The sequence below is a fragment of the Chiloscyllium punctatum genome, chromosome 9 (assembly GCF_047496795.1).
Source record: "Chiloscyllium punctatum isolate Juve2018m chromosome 9, sChiPun1.3, whole genome shotgun sequence".
Classification (NCBI taxonomy): Eukaryota; Metazoa; Chordata; class Chondrichthyes; order Orectolobiformes; family Hemiscylliidae; genus Chiloscyllium; species Chiloscyllium punctatum.
The window spans coordinates 75,987,364-76,009,926 of record NC_092747.1 but is presented as its reverse complement, the minus strand read 5'-3'; the positions used below and the strand labels follow the sequence as shown (position 1 = coordinate 76,009,926).

General features: G+C 40.9%; 1 protein-coding gene across 6 annotated transcripts in view; it reads left to right on the top strand.

Moving 5' to 3' along the window:
* fam76b (family with sequence similarity 76 member B) overlaps positions 1-22,563 on the top strand; it is a 79,206-nt gene that overhangs the window by 15,377 nt on the left and 41,266 nt on the right. For 2 of the 6 annotated variants that reach the window (XM_072577853.1, XM_072577854.1), the window contains exons 4-6: positions 7,931-8,002; positions 10,403-10,558; positions 20,082-20,245. In XM_072577853.1, coding sequence (XP_072433954.1) covers positions 7,952-8,002; positions 10,403-10,558; positions 20,082-20,245 — 371 coding nt within the window. In that variant the 5' untranslated portion in view covers positions 7,931-7,951. Of the gene's footprint in view, positions 1-239; positions 418-7,930; positions 8,003-10,402; positions 10,559-20,081; positions 20,246-22,563 lie in introns of those variants that run through there. The other 4 variants (XM_072577852.1, XM_072577851.1, XM_072577855.1 and 1 more) reach the window with 3 other exon arrangements.

Below are 22,563 nucleotides of genomic sequence, written 5' to 3'. Positions count from 1 at the left end.
TATCAGTTGTTAAGAACAGGAGCTGCTGTCATGAATTACCAAACATAGAAAATGATAGTGGAGCAGTGACTGGAAGAAAGAGGTGCTCCTTAAGAAATAAGTTCTGTTTCTTGTTGACTCAGCTGTTGAATATTACTTACTTAACCTGTTTTCCTAATCATCCTGTTCAGAGATCTTATTACATACCTCTGGAGCAGGTGGGATTTGATACCAGCCCAGGGATAGGGACACTACCATTGCACTACAAGGGCCCTAGACTCAGCTGCTGCATCTTGTGCATTAGCAGTTTGCGACTGAATCCCAAAGAACTGGACTCTACAGCTGGCAACTGAGACAGAATCAATACTACTTGAAGTCTGGCACAGCAGCATGGAAATGGGAAGACTTGTTAGAAGGTATTCAAAGAGCAGTCAGGAGGTAGGCATTAAATATTCCAATTATTTGGGATTTGAGAGGTCAAGATTTATAGTAACAGTTTCCCCAGACATATTTCTGTTTCTGAAGTGAGTAACTTAAGTCAGGAAATATCCCATTGGTAGACCTGCTTCAGTGAAATTGCTTTGTCAGAAACAACTTTTTTGTTTTTGTAGAGCTAGGCCTGCTATGTCTAGAAGCAGATTGGAAGTAGCCACAGGAGTGGCTGGTTAAAATGCCTGGTCCTCTGGGATTTTATTGCAGTTATTTCCTTGTAGCTTATTCTGTGCACCCTTGCCCAACAAACACTGTCTTCTCCCTTCCAGTCTCTAAGCCACTTAAAAGAACTTGTACCCTGAAATCCCCTAATGCCTTCAGTGCCAATTCGTTTCAATTCTCAGTTCAATCTTCTACAGCCCAATTAACTTTGTAGCTGTAAACTCTTCACATCTATTTAGCTTGTCACTTACAGGTTTACAATTTCATAGAACATAGAATAATACAGCGCAGAACAGGCCCTTCAGCTCTAGGTGTTGCGCCGACCTGTGGACTTTTCTTAGCTCATCCCCCTACACTATCCCAAAATCATCCATGAGCTTATCTAATGTTTGTTTAAATCTCCCTAATGTGGCTGAATTGACTACCTTAGCAAGTAGGACATTCCACGCCCTTACCACTTTGTGTGTAAAGAACTTGTCTCTGACATCAGTCTTAAATCTATCACCCCTCAATTTGTAGTTATGCCCTCTCGTACAAGCTGATGTCATCATCCTAGGAAAAAGTCTTTCTCTGTCTACCCTATCTGATCATCTTGTATGTCTCCATCAAATCCCCCCCCTTAGCCGCCGCCTTTCCAATGAGAACAGACCCAAGTCTCAGCCTTTCCTCATAAGACCTTCCCTCTAGACCAGGCAACATCCTGGTAAATCTCCTCTGCACCTTTTCCAATGCTTCCACATCCTTTTTGTAATGGGGCTTCCAGAACTGTACACAATATTCCAAGTGTGGCTGCACCAGCGTTTTGTATAGTTGCAGCATGATATTGTGGTTCCAGAACTCAATCCCTCTATCAATGAAACCTAACACACTGTATGCCTTCTTAACAGCACTATCCACCCGGGTGGCAACTTTCAGGGATCTATGCACATGGACTCCAAGATCCCTCTGTACATCCACACTACCAAGAATCTTTCCATTGACCAAGTACTCTGCCATACTGTTGTTCTTCCTAAAGTGCATCACCTCACATTTAGCTGCATTGAACTCCATTTGCCATCTCTCAGCCCAATTCTGCAGTTTATCCAAATCCTGTAACGTTCTTCCAAACTGTCCAATACTCCACCGACTTTAGTGTCATCTGCAAATTTATTAATCTATCCACCTATGCCTGTGTCTAAATCATTTATAAAAATGACAAACAGCAGTGGTCCCAAAACAGATCCTTGTGAAACACCACTCGTAACTGGGCTTCAGACTGAATATTTTCCATCAACCACCACTCGCGCCTCCTTCCAGAAAGCCAGTTTCTAATCCAAACTGCTAAATCACCCTCAATTCTATGCCTCTGCATTTTCTCCATCAGCCTACCATGTGGAACCTTATCAAAGGCTTTGTTGAAGTCCATGTGTACCACGTCAACTGCCCTACCCTCATCTATATGCTTGGTCACCTTCTCAAAAAGGTCAATGAGGTTTGTGAGACACGACCTGCCCTTGGCGAAACCATGTTGACTATCTGAAATCAAATTGTTGCTTGCTAGATGATTATAAATCCTTTCCAAAACCTTTCCTACAACAGAAGTAAGGCTCACTGGTCTATAATTACCAGGATCATCTCTGCTGCCCTTCTTGAACAAGGGCACAACATTTGCAATCCTCCAGTCTTCGGGTACTAAACCTGTAGACAATGATGACTCAGATCAAAGGCAAAGGCTCTGCTATCTCCTCGCTTCCCAGAGAATCCTCCTATAAATCCCATTCGGCCCAGGAGACTTGTCTATTTCATTCCTTCTAGAATTGATAACACCTGTGCATGACTAACAGGCGTTTTTGGGAAAAAACGTGATAAAGGGATTTTGAAACCATTCCATATACTTCCATATTATAAAAATGATACAAAAATTCTTAGTCAACATTAATATAGACATACTGTTTGGAGTTTGTAAAGGGAGTTAGACATGAGTGTCTTCTGTTTAATTCTGAGAAGACAAAGGATGGTGCAGGAAGAGTTTGCGATGTAACTAAATCATGTATGCCATAGAATATAGTATCTCAGGCATGCAGGTGACAAAATACTTGAGTCTGTTGAAAGGATGAGCATGTGGCTATCACAGGTCCTTTTGAAACAGTCTTTTGGACTTGGTGTAGAAGTGAAACATAAACTCAAAATTGCATTACAAAATTCAAGATCAAGGTAGTGGACATCTTCAAATACTGAACATAGATTTAACATCAAAATTGCAATATAAATAAACTACTATATCTGGGTTAAATTAGTTGCAGCATGAGGAGTGACAAGCATCTTTTGGTATAAAGAAAACAAAAATAACTGAGTACTGAAGATCTGAAGCAAAACACATTGTTGGAGAAGCACAGGTCAGCAGCATCTGTAGGGAGAAAACAGTGGATTGGAAAATGGTTGGAGGCACCAAATACTGCAAAGGCTATGGACTCGACAACATTCTGGCAATGGTCTGAAGACCTGTACTCCAAAGCTTGCTACTCCCCCGAGCCAAGCTCTTCGGGTATAGTTACAACACTGACATCTACCTGGCAAAGTGGAAATTTGCCCAAGTATTTCCAGGCAGGAAATGTATAACCTGTCCAATTACTGCCCCATCAATAAAGTGATGGAAGGTATCTTCAAAAATGTTATCCAGCAGCACCTTCCCAGCAATGACCTGTTCACTGACGCCCAGTTTGCATTCTTCCAGAGCCACTCAGGTCCTGACCTCATTGCAGCCTTGGTTCAAACATGGACAAAAGAGCTCCATTCCAGAGATCACATGACTATGACCACCCTTAACATCAATGCCATGTTTGATCGAGTGTGGTATTAAGGAGCCCTAGCAAATTTGGAATCAATGAGTATCAGGGGCAAACTCTTTGGTTAGTCATACCTGCCACATAGGAAGATGGTCATTGTCATTGGAGATCAGTCATCTCTGCTCCAGGACAATTCTGCAGAAATTCCTCAGGGTAGTGTTCTTGGCCCAACCATCTTCTGTTGCTTCATCAATGACCTTCCCTCCAAGTCAGAAGAGGGAATGTGCAATCATCGGCAAACAATGTTCAGCACCATAAAGAAGTCCATGTTCAAATGCAGCAAGGTATGGACAATAAATGGGCTTGGGCTGAGAAGTGGCAGTTAACATTTGTGCGACGTGAATGCCAAGCCTTTATATAACCATAATCCCTACAATGTGAAAACAAGCCCTTCAGCCCAACAAGTCCGCACTGATCCTCGGAAGAGCAACCACCCAGACTCATTCCCCTAATCTATTACTCTACACTTACCCCTGACTCATGCACCTAACCTACACTTCCCTGAACACTGTGTGGGTAATTTAGCATGACCAAATCGCCTTACCTGCACATCTTTGGATTGTGGGAGGAAACCGGAGCACCCGGAGGAAACCCACAGACACTGAAGACCGTGCAAACTCCACACAGACAGTCACCCAAGGCTGGAATTGAACCCGGCTCCCTGCTGTGAGGCAGCAATGATGTCCAGCAGCTGTTAGATTATTATCTGATTTGAGACAATCTAACCACCTTGAAATACAATAGCACTGTCAACATCCTGCATTACCAGTGCCTGGAAACTCAACTGGTCCTGCTACATGAACACAGTGGCTACAGGGCAGCTCAGAGGGTAAGAATACGACGAGTAACTCGTCACCTAACTTCTCAAAGGAGTCTACCATCTATAAGCACCATCCGGAGTGTGATGGATTGCTGCTCACTAGTCTGGATGACTGTAGCTCCAATAATGCTAAAGAAGCTGACATCCTCCAGAACTTGATTGCCACTGCATCTGCAAGCATCCACTCCCTCTCCCATTGCCCATTCGCAGCACTGTGTACTATCTACAGGATGCACTGAGAAATTCACCAAAGATACTTGCATTATATTTTTCAAACCCATGGCCACTTCCATCTAGAAAGACAGGGCAACAGATATATGGGAACACCACCATTTTCAAGTTCCCCTCCAGGCCACTCACCATCCTGGCAAAGAAATACATTTCCATTTTTTTCACTGTTATTGGGTTAAAATCCTGGAAATCCCTCCCTAATGGCATTGTCAACCCACGGAAGGTTGACTGCAGCAATTCAAGAAGGTAGCTATCCTCCATCTTAAGGGCAACAAACTATTGACAACAAGTGTTGGCCATCCAGTGATACCCATGTCGTATGAGTGATTTTATTTGATAAAAAAGCCTTGTTCCAATTGTATCCAGCATATACCATGCTAATCTGCACCATATTCTGAAGATGTTTTTTCGGCGATTGGAGAGGGAGTTTAAAAAGAAATGTATAAGATGATATCAGATGAACAAGTGGATTCTTTCCTGTTTTGGAAACAAAAGACTGAGGAGAGGCAAAAATCACAAATTGAAGGGCTTTGTAGGGTAAACATACTGTTTTACTTGCAAGTGTCAAAACTAGAACCATTGATATAAAATAGTCAGCAATAAATCAGGGGATTCAAAAAAAACCTTTAATCACGTAATGGGGCGAATGTGATTGATGTGAAGAGCATCAATGCTTTCAAAGGAGGATTGTACAAGCATATTAGGGAATAGCTCATGCTAGTAGAATTAGATTAAAAAAGGAACTGTAACACTGGTACAAAATGGTTGGGCTGAGTGTTCTTTTTCTGTGCTTTATAATCTATATATAAAACATCCAACTTACAATTAGTAACATTTGTTATTACCTTTCAAATACAACATAAGGATCTGGCTTTATGATTGGAAGTAACAATAAGGCTACTTATGATGGGAGTAAATTGGACAGGAAACACTTGTGTCCTCGCATGAACAGCTAATGTGGAAATCTGATTTGAGACAGTACAAAACAAAGGATATACTCAAAACAGGTGATGAAACAGAGGGACCTGAATGTTTATGTGTAAGAATCAATAAAAGTAGCAGTTGAGAATGCAGTTACTAAAACTTTTCATCATGCATTATAGCTTAACTAAGAGGCCAAGGTTCAAGTCACACTTGCTCCGGAGGTGTGTAATAACCTATTTTGGATGGCTTGATTTTAAAAGATACACCCTTGGCCTTTATTAATAGTGCGCAGAGTTAAAGAGTGGAGCGGTTATGTTGAAGCCAAATACGATACTAGTTTGGCCTCGGGTCGAATATTCTGCGCAGTTCTCGGCACCACACTTGAGGAAGAACGTGAAAACATTGGAAAGATAGCTGTAAAGATTTGAGGTAATAATTTCAGGGATGAATAATTTCTGTTGTGATTAATTGGAGAAGTTTGAAATCTTCCTTGGGAAAGAGATGATTGAGAGAAGATCAAATATTCAAAATCATAAGGGGACTGGACAGGATCCATCAGGGCAAACGGTGTTCTCAGGTGTGAAAGCGCCAGGAGCAGAAGGAACATATTTTGAGTACTTGACTTGAGAAGCGAAAGTAGTATGAGGATAAATGAGTTCAACTAGCGCATGATAAGCATGCCGAAATGGGTTAGATTTGTCTTTGAAACTGACGAATGTGCAAGGTTCTGAAAAGAAGGCATCTGAATGGCACTCTGGTAAATGCTTATTTAGAGAACTGGTGTAGATGTGATGGGTTGAACAGCTGCTTTTTCTGCTATGATGATTTTGTGATTTAACTTCCTGCTCACTTTGCTTTGTCACACTGGTCTGAAATAGAGGGTGCTGTTTGTTCCAGATGATTAAAACACAAAAAGGTCTGTGGCAGTTTTAGAGTCAGAGTTTTACAACAAGGAGACAGATTTTTGGTCCAAATCGTCAATGCCGAATAGACATTTTAAATTAGTCTAGTCCCATTTGCCAGCATTTCACCCATTTCCCCCTTAAACCCTTCCTATTCATACATCCATCCAGATGCCTTTTAAATGTTGTAGTTTTACCAGTCTCCTCCACTTCCTCTGGCAGCTTGTTTCATACATGCATCACCCTCTGTGTGAAAAAGTTGCCTCCTCGGTCACTTTAATTCCCCCCCCACCTTCAACCTATGCCCTCTCGTCCTGGATTCCCCTACCCTCTGAAAAAGACCTTCGCCGTTGACTCTATCCATGCCCCTTATGATTTTATACTTATGATTCTGTAGTCACCCCTCAGCCTACTAAACTCCAGCGCAAATAGCCGTGCAGTATATTCAACCTCTCCCTTATAGCCCAAACCCTACAATCCTGTCAACATCCTTGTAAAACTTTTCAAGTTTAACAATATCTTTCTTATAACAGGGAGACCACAATTGAATATAGTATTCTAAGCCTGTATTCCTGATGAAGGGCTTTTGCCTGAAACATCGATTTTACTGCTCTTCGGATGCTGCCTGAACTGCTGTGCTTTTCAGCACCACTCTAATCTAAACTCTGGTTTCCAGCATCTGCAGTCATTTGTTTTTACCTATAGTGTTCTAAAACTGGTCTCACCAATGTCTTGTACAGCCACATAAGGACATCGCAACTCGTATACTGAATGCACTGTCTAATGAAGGCAAGCATACCAAATGCTGGTTCACCATCCTGCCTACTTGCGACACCACTTTCAAGGAACCATGCACCTACACTCCTTGGTATTTTTAGTAACACTCCCCCGGATCATATTAAGTGCCTGATTGCCTGACCAAAATGCAGCACCTCACATTTACCTAAATTTAATTCCATCTGCCACTCATTTGCCCATCTGAACTTGGACCCTTTGTCGTCTTACTATCCACAAAATCACCAATTTTGGTGTCATCTGCAAACATGCTAACCATACCTCGTATATTCACATTGAAATCAATTATATAAATGGTGAAAAACAACGGACCCAGCACCATCCTTGTAGCACACTGTGCTGGTCACAGGTCTGAAAAACAACCCTCCATCACCACTCTCTCTCCTACCTTCAAATAAATTTTGTACCCAGTTGGCTCCAATCTCCCTGGATTCCCTGTGGTCTAACCTTGTTAAATAGCCTACCATGTGAAACTTTGCCAAAAGTCTCGCTGAATTCCACATAGACAATATCCTCTGCTTTGACTTCTTCAATTTTCTTTGTCACTACTTCAAAAAACTCAATTCTGTGTATAACTAATGGTGACTGCTATTTGCAAGCTACTAACTTGAAAATTTGAGCAATATGTCCATGAATGCAAAAAACAAAATTTGTTATTGAAGTAAAGCAAATAATCTAGCTTAGAGTAGAAACAAGAACTTTGACAGGTTCAGTCCATTTTACACAATTTCTTGACTAAAACATTATCTAATCATTTGAGTCTTAATTTTGTGATTTAATAAGAGCTTTTATTTATATAGTGCCTTTGACATAAATCACCCATGGAACTTCACGGGAGCAGTATAAAACAAAATGACATTGAACAGCAAAAGGTAATATTAAGATAGATGACAATTATAAATAGAAGCTGTTATAAGGATCTGGTGTAGATTTCTAACCAATGGAATTCGATTTAATACCATTTGTGCTTGGATCACCAGAGGAACTGTGCACATAACAGCAGGAACATTATTTTTTCTACTTAGATTCAAACCATGCTCCCTACTTTAAATCTTTTTCTTTAAAATTTGTCCACTTTCTTGATCGCTCTTCCAGGCTATGTCTCTGGATATTGTTCTCGAAGTACTCCAGTGTCTGGCCATCGGACTTTGTTTTTATAAAGTTTTATTTTTGTTGGTATTGCTGACAGTCTGTGTTTATTAGGTAAAAACAATGACTGCAGATGCTGGAAACCAGATTCTGGATTAGTGGTGCTGGAAGAGCACAGAAGTTCAGGCAGCATCTGAGGAGCAGTAAAATCGACATTTCAGGCAAAAGCCCTTCATCAGGAATGATACTGCTCGGATGCAGCCTGAACTGCTGTGCTCTTCCAGCACCACTAATCCAGAGTCTGTGTTTATTGCTCATCCCTACATACTCTTGAAGGTGGTGATGTGCTGTCGTCTCCAATCGCTGCATTCAGTGTTTTTAGGAAATGAGTTTCAAGTTAGCAAAGGAACAGTGCCATGTCAGACAGAAACAGAAATTGCTGGAAAAGCTCAGTAGGTCTGGCAGCATTTGTGCAGGGAAATCAGAGTTAAAGTTTTGGGTCTGACTATTCCTTCCTCAGATATACGGAAGAGTCACTGGGCTTGAAACACTAACTTTGATTTCTTTTCACAGATGTTGCCAGACCTGCTGAGCTTGCCAATAATTTCTGTTTTGATTTTTGATTTACAGCATCCATACTTATTTGGTTTTATTTATTTAGTGCCAAGTCAGGTTTGTTTGTGGCTTCAAGGGGAATCTGCAAACATTGGTGCTGCTATTTGTCTGCTAACCTTACTGTTCTAGGTGGTAGAGGTTTAGGGCTTGGAAATTTTGGGGAGTCACAGTGAGTTTTCCACAGGATTCTGAGCATCTTGTCTTCTCTTATAGCAATACTATTTATGTTGCTGGCTCGAACAATTGATAATCCCTATCATGTTGATTGTGTGGAATTCTAAGAGGTTAATGCCATTAGCTAGGAGAGCTGGTTGAGTTCTCTTTTGTTGGCAATGTTATTGGCTCAGAACTTGCGTGACATGAATATTACTTGGCACTTGTCAGCCAAGCCTGAATATTATCCAAGCCTTGCTGAAAATTGACTTTGAATACTTCTGTATCTGAGGAGTTGCAAATAATGCTGAATGCCATGCAGTCATCCGTGAAAATCTCCATTTCTGGTTTTGTAGTGAAAGGAGGTTATTGAGGCAGCCAAAAATGTTTGGGCCACAACTAAACCACCTTGTGCTGTGTCTGATTTTTCAGCCAACAAAAGTTTTCTGGCCACCCCCAGCTGCTGCAATTCCCACTGTCTTCAATTTTACTGGGGCTCTTTGATTGCTGTATTTTGTCAAATTCTGCCTTGATTTTCAGAGCAGTCACTGTCACCTGTGAGTGTATAGCATTTTGTCTATGTTCAAGCGAACACTGAGGTACTGAGGTAATGAGCTGAGTGGTTATGGTAGAACCCAAACTGAGTGAGCAGGTTACTGTTGAGCAAGAACTCTTGTTAGCATTGATGGCCTGTTGCATCACCTATTTTCCTCACTGGGAATCTAGTGATGAGGCAGTATTTGCCCTGCTTGCTGTTGACACAATGTACTTGAACAATTTTCCCTGCTGGCTGGTAGACGTTAGTATGACCTCGACTGAAATTGTCAAACTAAGGGTATGAGTCTGCACTAGTATGCCTCTGTTTAGAATGGAAGGACCAGTTATTGTCCTCCCAAGCCAGATACAGTCTGGCTGTGGACAGATCATAGTATTAATATGAGTCTTTTTGTGTTTTATCATATCTCGTACATCAAAAGTTGAAGTTACCTCCCAACACCTCATTTCATCTCTCTCAATTGAACTAAAATGAATATTTGAATGCATTTCATATGTTAGTATAATCTTCTTGTATGTTGGTTCATCTGAGGTGCAAAAATGTTAATTTTTAAAATTCTTGAAATATTAGATGTGAATAATTATTTGACTGACAACATTGGACAATTAAGAAAACCTTAATATCATTGATAAGAGAGTCAGTTACTTTGTGTAAATCAGAATGAGAACCTCGAACACAGTAACAGTAAAACAAATTTTCAGAGTAGTAGATTGTTTGTTTCTTTAATCCTTTGCATTGTTGGAATCCACTATGTATTATTCCATCCCCCTTTATTAAATGCAAATGTATAGCTTTTTTGTAATCGGTGCTCTGTTATAATGTTAGAGTTAATGTTTTGTATTGTTTTCAATGTTTGTAGCCCAAACCTTGTCAATATTGTAACATTATCGCAGCCTTCATTGGTACCAAGTGTCAACGTTGTACAAATTCAGAGAAGAAGTATGGGCCACCACAGACATGTGAACAGTGCAAACAGCAGTGTGCCTTTGATCGAAAAGATGAGAGTCGACGAAAGGTAATGGAAGTGAGCATATATTAATTGGCATTGAAATAAATTTCTCTGATCTACAATTTTTGAAGGTGTAGTTCTAAAGTAGCAATGTCATATGTGGAAATGGGTTTGGACTTGCAATGTTAAACCATGAATGATATACATATCTGTTCTTCATCAATGTCCTAGTAGTATTATTGGTAGACTACTAATCCAGAGACCCCAGATTTGATCTGAAAACATGGGATCACATCCCGCCATGGTAGACGGAGGAATTTATATACCATTCAATATCTGGAATTAAGAGTCTTGTAATGACTATGAAACTGGTGTCAATTGTCAGAAAAGAAAAGGCAAGGAAATCCGCCATTCTTATCTGGTGTTGCCTACACTGCTGTCGTCTCCTCTTCCTCTTCCTCCCCCACCCCTCAGCAATTTGATAAACTCTTAACTGCTCTCTGGCCAATAAATGTTGCCCTAGCCACTGATGCACATATATCATGAGTGAATAAAAAGAAAAAAAATCAGCAAGTGAATCTGTTTTATTGTATGCCATTCAACAAGTTCTTTTTCATTTTTTTCTTGAATTAAGTAAAATGTGAATTTTTTCAAGATAAGACTGTACAATTTCTGCATTTGGTTGGCTTTGCATTCAAAAACATGACTCTGCAGTAAATTAAACAGTACTAAATGCTTATCTGTGTCTTATTTCATCGACTGTGAAAGTAGCTGGCATGACCAACATTTATTACTCATGCCTAATTGTTCTTAAGTAGTGGCACATTAAGGCTATTGCAAAGGATACTTAAGAGTTAACTGCATTACTGTGGTTACATGTTTAAAGCAGACTGGCTAAGGACTATAGAATTTCTTCCCAAAAGTGAACTGAATGTATTTTTTTAAACCATATCAATGTTAGTTTCGTGATCACTGGTGCAGAGACTAGTTTTCAATTCCAGAAGTTTTTAAATTAATTTGTACTCCATCAGCTGCTATGATGGGATTTCGACCTGTGTTTCCAGTTTGAGCCTCTGGTTTGTGAATCAATGATGATACTACTCTGACTTGTCTACCCATGTAGTAAGCGTTGTACAGTTTAAACAAGTTGTTTTTCATCCTTATATTTTCAAAGTTATTGCAAATGGGGTCGCTAGAATGTAAAATACATAATTTGATGTAGGTAATCACTTGCTTTTCAGGTTTGTTTGAAATCGCTTGTGAACTGTTCAATTCATTACCAGGTGGAATACATTACGATCATGGCTGATGTTATAATTGAATGAGTTAGATCCCAGACTGAAATCTGGTGTGATAGATCAGATTTTGTTTTTCTTTTCCTACCTGTCAAGGTGGCCTTTCATTGGAACATGAGCATGCAATGCTGCTGACTGAATCTTAACTTTCTGCTTTCTTGTTATTATGCAAAAGGAATGAAGATGTAATAGAATAAACTATCTAAACTTTTTTTTTTGAAATGCAATTGCATCTGTCTCAGCACAATCACTTTATAATATTAAATACTAGAAAGAGATCTCGATCACATCTAATAAGGTTGACTTTCAGCTCCTGGTCTTGAGAGTTTAACTTCTTTGATTATTCACACTACTCAGTTTGACTTTGTCAGCTCCAAATAACTCCTTCAGAATGCTATGCAACCATTTCTCATCTAAGCCTTTTGCATTATGGAATAACTGATTTTTCAACCTTTTCTCCAAGAGAAATTATTTTACATCTAACATCCATCAGGAGTTTTGAAAGCTCAACCAAAAGCTTCCCGAGGTATATGGGTTTTCCATCTTGAATACAAAAATACTGTTCTTCTAAATCAAATGCAAACTAATTCTTCCAGTGTTAACTCTGTCCAATCGTAAAACATAATACATGCCAACAAATTCACATTCTCTTTGTCTATGCATATCAAGGGGAGAATGAATTTTCTGGGTGGTGTTTCAGGAGACACTCACACTCAAAGTGAAGTGCTTCAAATTTGGCCAGTGGTCAGGAACAAAAGGGTGTGACTACCTGTGAGACAGGTAGAAGAATCCTGAATTCAGCATTGGGGGAACCACCTCTCTTGATCTTGTCTAAAAGATATGAAGTGGTTGCTCCTTGTGTGGATGACAGAAAGGATAGAAGGGCTGATTGGCAAACTGGTCACTGCACTGTGATACAAGAGGCTATTTAAGCAGGGTATGGTATCTTATTATTGAGTGTACAGATACCATTCTTTTGTAAACAGAATATAAGAGTACCACTTGGTATCTTGCATGCCTGGTACCATGGTAGGGGATATCCCTAACTGGTTTGAAAGAATGTTGGAGTGGGAGGGGAAGGGTACAGTTGTTGGGACCAACAACATAGGCAAGAATAACCCCCATAGTGAAAGTAAATAAGTTGGACTTGAAACTAGTAAGTAGCGCTTGGTGGAAGTCAGCACAGTTTTAAAATCAAGTAACAAAACATAGTAGAGAAACGGGAATCCTACTTCAGATACAGCAGGGAGTAGCAAAACTAAGTATATTGATTAAACTGGAAAAGAGAATTAATAAATACGTGAATAAAGCTTCAGTGCTGAGGGACAGATTACCATTTCCAAATGAGAGTTCTGTGTATGAATGCATGGAGCACAAAATAAACAAATGAAATGTGGTTACAAATTCAAATTTGATGTTATTATATGGTAGCGATTACTGAGATATGGCTGCAAGATGGTCAGATTGGGAACTGAAAAATCAAGTTATAAGGTTTACAGGATGGACAGCAGAGGGAGAGTGGCCTGGATGATTAGATGCCAAATTATTTCACTGGTGAGGGGAGATATAATGAGGGGAGAGCTTTCAGTGGAAAGTGGGTGAAACTGGGGAATATCAAAGGGGAAAATTGTAATACATGTTGTAGCAAAGGCCCACGAAGCAGCTTAAAAAGAAAATCTACTAAAAGGGCTTATGGAAGGAAACTTGCCAGGAACATCAAAGTCAATAAGAAGAAATACTTTAGTTACATAAAGGGGAAGTGGCTGGTCAGGAGTAATGTTGGTCCACTAAAGATTGACGATATCTCTGTTTTCAATGACTACAAAGAAATAACAGGTTGAATAATTACTGTGCAGCAGAAAAGGAGGACAGTATGCTAGAAGTCCTGACGAAATTAATAGTAGGTTGAGAACTGAATAAATTAATGTAAGTAAAATGTAGGTTATGCAAGTAGAGAGTACATTGTAGACACTCAAACGATAATATTTGAGTTCGCTTGAGAGAGGAGTCATCCCTCTGTATTTGGACAACTGCACTTGTTACCCGACTTTTTAACAAGGGCAAAAGAGGAAAACCAAGGAATAACAGACCCATTAGCCTAACATCTGTGTTGGAGACATTGGAATCTGTAATCGAGGATAGCCTAACTGGGCACCTTAAATGTTCAGTTTATCAAAAAGTACGAGCATGGATGGGTAGGTCATACCTGACGAACTTTCCAAATGAGAGTTCTGTATAGGGGCAGGGAAAATTGCAGCAAACAGTTTTGAGGAGGTAGCTGAGGTAGTGGTTGGGGAGTGTCTATGAATGTTGTTTTATATGGATTAGAGTACAGTACAGGCCCCACAGCCGTCGATATTATGTTGACCTTTTATCCTACATTTAAGGTCAACTACATAACCTTCATTTTACTATCATCCATGTGCCTATCCAAGAGACCCTTAAATGTCCCTAATATATCTGACCCTACTACCACTACTGGTGGCGCATTCCGTGTACCCACCATTCTCTGTGTAAAGAACTAAATTCTGACATCTCCCCTAAACCTTCCACCAATCACCTTAAAACGATGTCCATTTCCATAATAGTCATTTCCATGCAGTCCTCACAAACATTAAGGTCCCCCTCACGAGTGAAGACTGAAGCAAAGTATTCATTAAGAACCTTCTGATTCCACATACAAATTCCCTCCACTATTCCTGATCTGTATTCTTACTCTGGCCATCCTCTTATTCCTCCACGTAAAGTGTGGAACACCTTGGGATTTTCTTTCATCCCACCCCCCAAGGCTTTCTCGTGACCCTTTCTAGCTGTCCTAAGTCCATTCTTCAGTTCTTTCCTGGCTACCTTGTAACTCTGAGCCCTGTCTGATCCTTACTACTTCAACCTTACATAACTTCCTTCTTCCTCTTGACCTAGATGTTCCATGTCTCTTTGTCATCCAAGGTTCCTTTACCTGACTATCCCTTCCTTGCCTCATTTGGACAGATATATCCATCACTCGCAACAAGTGCTGCTTAAGCAGCCTCCACATTTCTGTCGTGCATTTACTAAGAGTAAATGTTCCCAATTTATGCGCAACAGTTCCTGCCATTGTAATTCCCCTTTCCCTAATTAACTACTTGCCCATACCCCATACCCCATACCATCTGTCCTTGTTCTTGTGCATGACTATAGTAAAGATCAGGGAGTTGTGATCACTATCACCAAAATGCTGTCCCACCGAGAGATCTAACACCTGGCCTGGTTCGTTGCCAAGCATCAAATTAAATATGGCCCCTGCTAGTTGGCCCACCTACATATTGAGTCAGGAATCCTTCCTGGAGACACCTGATAAAAACTGCTCCATCCAAACTCAATATTCGGGAAGTTGAAACCATGACAACCCTTGGTCCTTCTGCAACTTTCCAAAGTCTGCCTCCCCATCTACTCTTCCGTGTCTCTATTGCTATTGGGAGGGTCCCAAGAAAGTGACTGCTCCTTTCCTGTTTCTGACTTCCACCCATACCCAAACCCTCCTCGATGACCTCCTTTTTGCAGCTCTGAGACTATTTAGCCGTGTCACTCCCCCACCTCTTTTACCTCCCTCCCCATTCCTTTTGAAACATCTAAACTCCAGAACATTCAACAACTACTCCTGTCCCTATGATATCCAGTGGTCACAACATCATAGCTCCAAGTACTGATCCATCTTCTTAAGTTCATGACCCTGATTCCTGACGCTTATTGTATTGAAATAGACAAACTTCAACCCATCACACTGACTGCATCTTTATCCTAGCAACTGTGCATCCTTCCTCATGTACTCTCTATGTTGTATCTGCCTGTTCACCAGCTACCCCATCCTCTGATTTGCTTCCCATCCCCCTGCCAAACTAGTTTAAACACACCCAAAGAACTCTAGCAAACTTCCTGCCCAGGGTATTGTACCCTTGCAGTTCAAGTGCAACCTGTCTTTGTTGTGCAGATCCCACTTCCCCAGAAGGTATCCCAATGATCCACACATATGAAGCCCTCCCTCTGACACCAGCTCTGCAGCCACATGTTCAGCTGCATGCAGTCTCTATTCTTAGCCTCACTAGTCCATGGCAAAGGTAGCAATTCTGAGATTACTACTCTGCTCATACTGCCTTTTTAGCTTCCAACCTAACTTCCTATACAGAGGAACCTCAATTATCCAAAGGAAATCTCGAGGTCCCAACAGAAACATTACATCAAAAACGTGTTTCCAACACTGATCTCTTATTTTGTTTAGTGATTAAAAGTGAACCTAATGCTGCCAAGAGCAGTCCTGTCTTGAAATGATTAACCACCTAATATCTATCTGTCTGTCTCTTCCCACACTTTTTCCCTGGAGTTCTGCACGGTAGTGTACCCTAAACACACAACCCCCCCCCCCCTTGCCTAGATAATCTCCCGTACAGGGCAAAGGTGGTCTCTGTCAAAAAGTGGCAATAAAACTGTGTGTGTGTGTGTGTGTGTGTATGTACATGTGCACACTATTTGGAGACTCTTTCTTTCCCCCCACCCCCCACTAAAGGCAGTACCAACAGCAGCAGTCTTGTTGGTGTCCAGTCCAGAGAGAGGGCAGGAGAGGATGGGGGGCTGCAGAGGGGCAGTGTTGAATGAGTTTGGGGTGGGTGGACGGGCAGGGGGCAGAGTAGGTTGGGTTTGGGGGCTGTGGTGGAACGGGTTTTGGGCAGGCGAGGGTCAATGTTTGGATGGGTTTGGGGGCAGGTCGGGGTGGTGTTGGACAGGTTTGTGCAGTGCCAGATGGGTTTGAGGATGGTGTTGGATGGATTTGGGGGCCGGCGGGGGGCAGTGTTGGACAGGTTTGGGGGTGGTGTTGGAAGGGTTTGGGCAGCTCTGCAGCCACAAACTGATGGGTTTGGGTGGGATGGTTTTTGGACGGGTTTGGGAGCGGGTGGGGGCGGTGTTGGATGGGTTTGGGGGCGGTGTTGGGCAGGTGTGTGGAGCAGGCGGTCTTGGATTGGTTTGGGGGCGGTGTTGTATCTGCGAATTCCCCTTTCCTATATCTGCCATCTATCATACCGATGCTGTTGCAAATTCCTCATTGCCTCTGACTCTCCAACCGATCCATAGGATTTGCAACCAACAGCATCAATTGCAGATATCATCCACAGTAACCCGTAAACTCCCACATCTGACAAGAAGTGAATGCTGTTTTGTTCCTTCACAATCTACAGATCCACACAGTCTTATTCCTCTACAAAACACTGCTCCATGTTAAATTAATAGTTATGGCTTATATTTTAAGTTTAATCAAGAGACCTATCTCAAAAAACAAATAATCAAGAAAGAACCCACTACTGCAGAATTTCTATAGGTCACACTTGTCTGTTTCTGTGCTGTGACTTTGCCCAAACAGTTCCTCCAAGATCAGTTGTGAATTTCACTTTGTTAATTTTCCCTGATACGCCGATGTCCAGCGATTTTATGTGAATTCAGACAGCAAAGGCAGTAACTGTGCAGGTTCACTGTGGTGCCAGTCTCCCCCTCCCTCCTCGTTTCCCCCCCACCCCCCCAAACCCCCTCCCTCCCTCCCCTCAGCTGTTACAGCCAGAAAGATTCCCCATCCTCCATCTTGGATGGGTCCATTCAGCTTCAGCTCCAGTTCCCCCTCGGTCTGTGAGAAGCTGGAGTTGGGTCCACTTCTCGCAGGTGAAGTCTGCAGGCACGGTAATGGTGACCCTTATCTCCCACATCCTGCATGAGGCGTGTACAACTGTCCTACCTTCCGTTCCCTTGATTCTAAATTGCCAAAAGAGTTTGGGGGGAAAAGAAAAGCCTCCCCAACCCTGCACACGGAGTCTTTTGTTAGAGGAGGACCGGTGGGAGACATAATATGTGCAGTGTCTCGGGTTTCGCTACTGCCCGAATATATTTAGTTCACTTATCCAGCTGTCCCTATGTCCACTTCCGCTCCTGCTCAGCCTTTATTCCACCAATTTCAGGATGTAATTCTTTAATATTCAAACTTACCTTATGGGTGTCCCCTGGCTCTCGCTCTCTCTCAACTCCCACTGCTGAAATTGATTTCCAAAAGGTATTTGATAAATAGAAAATTAAATTAGTAGCAGGCTAGAGAATGTAGGAATCATGAGTAGATACTCAAATTACCAGAGTGTGACCAGTGTGTCTCCAGGATCTGTATTAGGGCCTCAATTGGTGGTTAATGACTTGGATAATGGCATAATAAATCATGTCCAAATTTGCTGATGCTCCAATGTTAGATGGTATTGTACATAAGAATACATAGTAACAGGAGTTGACCCTTCAGCCTCTTGAGCTTGTTCCATATTGTAGACTGTGTAGATGCATAAAATTACTAAGGGATATTGCTAGACCAGGCAAATGGGCAAAACTATGGCAGATGGGGTTCAGTGCAAGCAAGTGTAAGGTTTTCTGTTTTGGAGCAGAAAACATACTACTTAGATGATATGAAGTTAAATACATCGGATGTCCAAAGAGATGTGGGGTTTCAGGTGCTTGGATCATTAAAATATCACAACAGGTGCAGACAATCGAGAAAGCTAATGGAATGTTGGCCTCTATATATGGAGGATTAAGGTACAAGAATGCAGAAGTTGTATGAAACCCTGATTGCCCCCACATGGAATAATGTGAACAGATGTGAGTACCATATCTTAGTAAGGCTATCTTGGCTTTGCAGGGAGTGCATCATACATTTACATGAATGGTACTGGAACTTAAGGTATTAAGTTATGAGGAGAGATAATAAAAATTAAACCTGTTTCTTCTTTCAATTAGTAGGTTAAGGGGTGATTTGACCAAAGTCTTCAAGATAATCAAGACATCAAGTAGCAGTGGTTAGCATTGCTGCCTCTTAACACTGAGGACCTGGGTTTGATTCCTCCCTTGGCCAACTGTCTGTGTGGAGTTTGCACGTTCTCCCTGTGACTGCATGGGTTTCCGCTGGGTGCTCTGGTTTCCTCCCACAGTCCAGGGATGTGCCGCTAGGTGGATTAGTCATGATAAATGTGGGGCTACAATGATAAGATTGTTCTGCCTGGGATGCTGTTTGAATGGTTGGTGCAGATTCGCTGGGCTGAATGGCCTCTGTGCATAGTAAGGGTTGAGGAAAAGACATGGTAGATACAAGTAAACTATTTCCACTGGTTGGAGATTTTTCAGCTGCAAGGTATAAAAATATTAACCTAAAAATTAGAGTCAAACCATTTAGGAGAGATGTTAAGAAGCACTTACAGATGCAAAGTATAGAAGAGGTTTGGAACTCTCTTCCATAATTAGCAGCCAGTGATCAGTCAGTTGTTAATTTTAAATCCGAGATTCATAAAAATTTGTTAGACACAAAGGTGTTAAGTGATCTAGGCTATAGGCAGGTCTGTGGTATGTGGCATGATCTCGTTCAATGTTGAAAAGGCTGAAGGAGCTGATGGCCTATTCCTGTTCCTAAATTCATACAAAGACTAAGGTTGAATGGAAACAAGTGAAAAATCTGTAGTTACACTTATCTGTGAGGAAGTTACACACTGCAACTTAATCACCAGAGTTTTGATGCCATATATTGGTTTATAAACATGTTAGGTCCCTTCAATTATCTTCAGTTTCTGTATGTATGTGTGTGTGTAAGTAATGCATATTTCAGTTTAACCATTCACATCCCTACTTCTCACCACCATTGACATTTGAGTTCGCCTTGACGTTTGAAAGCTTTGCCAAATGAATTGGGGGGAAAGTTAAGGAAAGGTATTGCAGCTGATTGTGACAGTTGAGTTGAAATTAACTGTGTATGACAGGGTTTTTAATACTGCAAGGTTGTTTTTTTCCAACCTTTTAGAATCTGCTACTTAAGGTATTTTTAGGACAGTGTCTTAAGAGGTGGATGACCATTGGCTTCATTTTTTTTTGATCCATAAACAAAGGGAGAAGTTTAAAATCAGTGAATAATCTGTAGCTCATTGATTCCTGAGAATTTTGTCCACTTTGCTTTCTAGAAAAATTAATCACACTTCATTTTGGTGCAAGAACTGCACAGGTGAAGTAACTTGGGAGTTCCTGCACATTCAAATGAAGAACCAAAATCTGCATGAAGGTGCAAAAGCTAAATCAAAATTTCACTTGCCAAAACTGCTTTTTGCAAATTCTGCAGCAAGTATTCTTGTGTCAGTGAAGTTTGAATTTATTGGCAGCTAAGATATATCAGAGATTATATTTTCTAAAGCAGATTAATGCATATCATCGAAACAACTCTGTCAGCCCGTTTTGCCAAGCTTTGATTTTATTTGTAGGTTGATGGAAAACTACTTTGTTGGCTCTGTACACTTTCATATAAACGTGTTCTGCAGAAAACAAAAGAACAGAGAAAGAACTTGGGCTCTCACTCCTCCTCGTCTTCAACTTCATTACCAGAAAAAGATCTCTCTAAACATCACCATAGTACTAGTCGTCACAAGTGAGTTTGTTATTGATTTCTTTTAAAACAAATGGTCTATCTTACATTTATGTCAAGGACAGTTTTTTTGTCATTTAGGTTCCTTGTTTTTACTGTTCCTTTTGAGCATGCTTTGAAATTATAAATTTCAGCCAAGTCTTGATACTTTGTTAATATAATGTTTTATAATGGAATTCTTGCATAATATCTTCTCAATTTGGTCATTCATCTTTCCTTGCTGGATCCCATTTTCCACCAAGTTCAATGCCCATTAAAAAGATTTTTAATGTTGCAATTTTGTAATGCAAAATAGGTGACAGAAGCAGAAAACCTCAGCAATTAACTATTCGGATCTGTGTTTGCAATGTCAAGGCATACAAGGCTGGAAGTCAAGTGCTGGAAATCGGGATTAAAGTGGTTAGGTTGTTATTCTTGATCTTTGTGGATGTAGTGGGCCAAAGGCCCTTTTCTGTGAGGATCTCTGACTCTATAATATAGAAAGTTTGGCGGGATAACCTCAAACCCATGGTGTTGTAGATTGATAGTAATTGGTATGAATAGAGAACTGGTGAATGGGCAGGAAACAGCAGGTGAGGAAAATGGTGACATGTGACCAGTGGAGTCCCACAGTGGTCAGTGCTGAGACAGCAGCTGTTTCAACATGTATTAATAACTTGGATGAAGGAAGAAAATATACTGTAGCCAAACTTGCAGGCAATGCCAAAAGCAGGTAGATTGTGAGAGATGCGCAACTAGTTCACAGGGAGAAATTGATAGCTTAAATGTGAAAAAAGTTGGCAAATGGAATATAATGTGGGAAAATGCAATGTTTTTCATTTTAGAAAGGAGAACGTAAGAGCAATATTATTTAAAATGGAGAAAAAAAACTGCAGAAAGTTGCAACAAAAAGGGAGTTGGTAGTTGTGTAGAGAACATTAGAAAGCTAGCACACAATGCAACGTGTAATCAGAAAGGCTAACGGGATGTTGGCCTTTATTTCTCCAAGGGCGTAGGAGAAAAGGAGAAGATAGGTCTTACTGCAACTGTGCAAGAGTACTGTGAACAGTTTTAGCTTCCTTTATTGAAGAAAAGATATTGATTCATTGTCTCGATTGCCTCCAATGTTCACCGAGCTGATCCCCACTTTGGAAAATTTGTCTCCTAAATAAAAGCTGAATTTGGGACGATGCTTATAAGAGTTTCAAAGAATGAAAGGTGAAGGATTCTTAAAGGGATTGACAGGGTAAATGCTGAGAGGATGTTTCACCTCAGAGGATGCAGTTTCAGAATAAAGGGACCCCAATTTGATGTGGGGATGAGGAAGAATTTTGAAGGTTGCGCGTGTCTTTGGAACTTGTTGCCACAGAGAGCTGTATGGGCAGAATCCCTGTGTATTTATAAGGCTAAGATGAATTCTTGTTCAGTCTGCAAATAGAGAGCTATATGGAGAGGGCAGGAAAGTGGACATGAATGTCGGATCAGGCATGACCCTATTGAATGATGGATCAGGCTGTCTGGCTGAGTGGCCTACTTCTGTTCCTATTACTTATGATTTAGTGGAATTTTGCTCAAAATGATTATCCATAAATTTCTCTCCCATATTACTTGTTAAATATTTCTTGTTGACATGTATCTTTCTTTCTTGTGGGTGCCCCTTGAAAGGTTCATGTTGGTTGTCCATCCCTAATGCACCACAGTCACCCTAAAAAATATTTTCCAGCAAATTGGAAGATCTCCACAATTAGTGAAACTCCATTTAAGCTTTGTTTCTGCCAGGTAAAAACAATGACCGCAGATGCTGGAAACCAGATTCTGGATTAGTGGTGCTGGAAAAGCACAACAGTTCAGGCAGCATCCGAGGAGCAGTAAAATCGACGTTTCGGGCAAAAGACCTTCATCTCTTGTTTCTGCCTGTCAAAACTTAGTTTTCATCCAAGTGGATGTTTTCTTATTTGTATAATTCCAACTTCAAAAGTGATGCCCCTCTGTCTGTGGTATCTGATATTGCTAGGGTCCTGAGAGGGGAGAGAGATTACAAGTTTAAAGCTCTATATTTTGATTGGAGCGATTTAATTAAGGGGATTGGCATATAGTGAAACCATCAGGTGTTTAACTATTTCAGCATCTCTAATCAACATCCTTAGCTGACCTCCCTAAGATGGGCAGCTTTTATTTTCCTCTTTGATTCATGATCCCCTCCTTGGCTAATAAAGTGAACTTCTGGTATCAGTGGTGTAGGATTCAAATTGCTCTGCCTCCAAAATTTGCAGTGTGGCTAATTGCATAAATGTGAGGTAAGCCAGTGTTCTGCTTCACCCCCAGATGCTTTTTGCATGGAA